Raw genomic sequence first — 3,167 nt, 5'->3', positions numbered from 1 at the left:
TCATTGACTGAGGAAGATTGCTGTCCAACACTGGCATGCATGCATTTCTTATTTCATCCCTCTGTTATGTTTTAGTAGCACCTAGTTTGAGACTCACCAACAATTACCATGTGCAATTTTAGAAAAGAAATGTTGTCTTAGTCTGATGTAAGTTATGATAAAAGACAGTTCGTCAGTTGCATTGTCATGTTTATTTTTATTGAAATGAAATTAGCTAAGAAGAGTTAGAACAGTCTCAGATTCTTTGACCTAATACTACCTCCATGTGAAATACCAAGTCATCTCCCTGTGAACTGCTACATCTGCCAGACCGTCATCTCTCTTCCACTCCACCTCATAGGCTCTTGTCCTCTCATCCTCCTCACCTCCGTCTGTATACTTCCTGTTTCCTTCCTCACCTTCAGAGTCCAGTGGCTGCACCTCTCTCTGTAGGCTGACTTTTAGTTGCTCCAGCTGCGCCCAGTGACGGAGCACTTCACCTTCCTTCTGATTCAAATGGATCGCCTGCTGTGCGTCAGAGATCTCATCTTCTCTTCCCTCAGGTCTTTCTTCCTCTTCTTCACCTTCAAAGAAATCCTCCTCTAATTCATACCCTGAGCCATCCACTCCAAACTCATTCAAATCATTTACTTCCACCTCTTTCCTCTTCTCCACTAAAACGCCGTGCCTGAAAACTAGTTCCTCGAACTCTCTGTCATCCGTCATCACTTCAAGGATAACCCTGCTTTCTGCTTCATCTTCTTCAAGCTCCTTTTCCGTGTAGTCCTCTTCCTCTTCTTCATAATCATCATCATACTTAACTACATCTGCACTTTCCCACAGAGACTCCTGACCATGCAGGTCATCAATGTGACGACTCACTGTAGTCTCGTCTTCTCTGCCCATGATGACCAGGGAGGGGCTGGCTGGTAGAAAATCATCTTCTGCTGTGTAAGGCTGATCGGAGATTAGCAGCGACTCACTGCTGGCAGAGCCTTGAAAAAAAAAATTCAAGATGTCAAATGTCATTTTAAATGTTGTTTGAGTTGACTGTTAAAAGATATGACACTTGTAGTGCAAGAAATCAAAGTAGGTGCTTAAAGATTTGCTTAAAATCTAATAAATGCAACAAAAAAAAGGACTGTCACAGACCTGACATCATGGCCCTCCAGGTTTTAGTGGTCACACATTGTGAATCACAGCATTCACATATGGAGTCGTCACCAGTGAGGGCCCTCCACCTATCACAGCAGAGACAAAATATGCTCAGTCCACTTGGAAACAGTGAACAATGAGTCCTGGTAGGGGGATTACAGCACTGATGCTCACCTGTTCCCTCTGTAGGTGCAGGATTTGTGTGCAGGACTTGGTTCCTCTGATGTGACAGATAATTTGCAGTGAATGCTGACCTGAAATGGAGACAGAGTTAAGCCACAATCGCAACTGCGTAAATCCAGAAGAACCATAGCTTCTTCAGTCTCACCTCAGTGTCAGGATCAGCAGTAAACTGGAAGGCCTTTAGGGAGAATCGCAGGGTCCTGTCTGTCCGATAGATGAACCAAGAGGCTCCCGGGTCTCTCTTGCTGTCCAGCATACAGCTATGGATGACACCAACATGACACTGATCCCAAATCGCAAATCAGGACAAGGGAAGAAGAAAGAAAAAAAAAAGCAAGAAATTTCAAATACCTTACATACCCAAACTTGTCGATGATGGTGTATTTGAGGGACGATTGAGAGCCACTGGATGGTGTTGCATAGCAGCTACTGATGTACAGTTTTCCTCCAGAGGGGAGATGAGGAGCAGAGACCTGGACATTTACTGTCTGTCCAAGCTGGTACACGAGGGACTTGGCTGGTATGCTCCATGAATCTAACAATGGAGAGAATAACATCAAATTAAGCCACTTACATCGAGATTTATAAAAGTCTGAAGGCTGCAACAGCTCTGAACTACAGGTGAAACGTCTATACCAGCCATCAACTCGATCTGGAAGTGACTGGGACGCCCCTTCAGCGTTTTACGCACGACAGCAGTTTGCCAGGTGGGTTTCACAGCCAGCTGGTACACATGATGGTTCCTGGACAGGTTTTGCAAGGATGTTAAAAAGTTGGCCTTTACACACAAGATGTTGAAAATAGCAAAGAGACAAAGTCCAACCTCTGATAACGGCATTCAATGTTTATATCAATCCGGTGCGCCCTGCTAGGCAACCGTTTTGGCGAAGGCTCATAATGGAGCACGAATTTGTAGACCAGGTAACCCTGGGGCACCTGTCGCGAGGGGTCACAGTTGTGATTACAAGATTAAGGACGCTGGGTTTGCATAGTCTGGAAACAAATGACACTAATGGTCATCTTACCTCGCGCACGGCATCACACGCTGTCAGAGGATACGTGAAGAGGATGTCACCGTACGGTCTGAGAACCCCGTTGCTTTTGCAGCTGCTGCCTAATTTCAGCTCCTGTGCATCTGCGCCCAGACCGTAGAAAGCTGGTTTGACCCGCACGACAAAGTCAGACGTGGAGCAGGTGACAGAGACGTCTGGGAGGAAAGCAAGGTGCGACCGGACCTTTGCCTCGGGCTTTACAGGGCGCATGGACCGAGGTGTTACAGGTGTGGGAGCAGGGTGGTGCCTCTTAGAGCTGAGCTGAGACAATGGAGCGGGTGATCTGTGGGGGGATTTCCTGTCGCCTGTTGTTGACAGTTTGATCGGATCAGATTTTGGAGTACCCAGTTTGAAAACCTTTTTCCTTCTAGTAAATGGAGATTCATAAGTGTCCGCTGCACAGCCGAGGAGGCCAAGTGATAAAACACTCCACAGAATATAGAGATGCCACTTTGTTTTCATTGCAACAGACTGCTGTCCTTCTACCTTTCCCTTTCAATGTGCGCGTGAAGCCCCCGCTCACTCACGGCTGGATGTAATTAGTGGAGGATAAATTGACTTCCTGTTTCCAAGCAGACGAGGTTTGTTTGCTTGTCTCTGAAAGGAACCATCGCTGTGAGAAGGTTCAACACAAGCCTCACATTAATATAGCCTACAATAAGACAAGGCTAAATGATAAAATACCATACTAAATATAAACTAAAATGTCTAGCAAACAAAGCTCCTCCGGTAACCCACTGAAACAAGGGTTAAATATTCTACACATAAAAAGGTGAGGTGGATTTTTTTTTGACAAAC

The 3,167-nt window shown here is 45.7% G+C and overlaps 1 protein-coding gene across 1 annotated transcript; it reads right to left on the bottom strand.

Annotated features, from left to right (window-relative positions):
- Positions 1–176: 176 nt before the first annotated feature.
- On the bottom strand, positions 177–2,896 carry LOC111652482 (zona pellucida sperm-binding protein 3). Its single transcript, XM_023402762.2, has 8 exons — positions 2,343–2,896; positions 2,141–2,253; positions 1,954–2,060; positions 1,678–1,852; positions 1,463–1,577; positions 1,309–1,388; positions 1,132–1,220; positions 177–974 (listed from the first exon to the last, which is right to left on the bottom strand). The coding sequence occupies exons 1-8, from the start codon at positions 2,829–2,831 to the stop codon at positions 256–258; spliced, it is 1,887 nt and encodes a 628-aa protein (XP_023258530.1). The 5' UTR covers positions 2,832–2,896; the 3' UTR covers positions 177–255.
- Positions 2,897–3,167: the final 271 nt, after the last annotated feature.

This window comes from Seriola lalandi, unplaced genomic scaffold, assembly GCF_002814215.2.
Source record: "Seriola lalandi dorsalis isolate HSWRI2012SDOR001 ecotype SW California unplaced genomic scaffold, Sedor1 jcf7180002053982, whole genome shotgun sequence".
In the NCBI taxonomy this organism is placed as follows: Eukaryota; Metazoa; Chordata; class Actinopteri; order Carangiformes; family Carangidae; genus Seriola; species Seriola lalandi.
The sequence above is the reverse complement of the archived record's forward strand: the minus strand, read 5'-3'. Positions and strand labels throughout refer to the sequence as shown.

What these genes read in the sequence shown, in the direction of transcription:
- LOC111652482 (XM_023402762.2), bottom strand. Translation starts at nt 2,831, where the DNA reads ATGAAAACAAAGTGGCATCTCTATATTCTGTGGAGTGTTTTATCACTT. An exon ending in CCAGATCGAGTTGATGGCTG is followed by an intron (nt 1,853 to 1,953) that starts GTATAGACGTTT and finishes CTCCATTGTTAG; the next exon opens with ATTCATGGAGCATACCAGCC. An exon ending in CTGGAGGGCCATGATGTCAG is followed by an intron (nt 975 to 1,131) that starts GTCTGTGACAGT and finishes TTTTTTTTCAAG; the next exon opens with GCTCTGCCAGCAGTGAGTCG.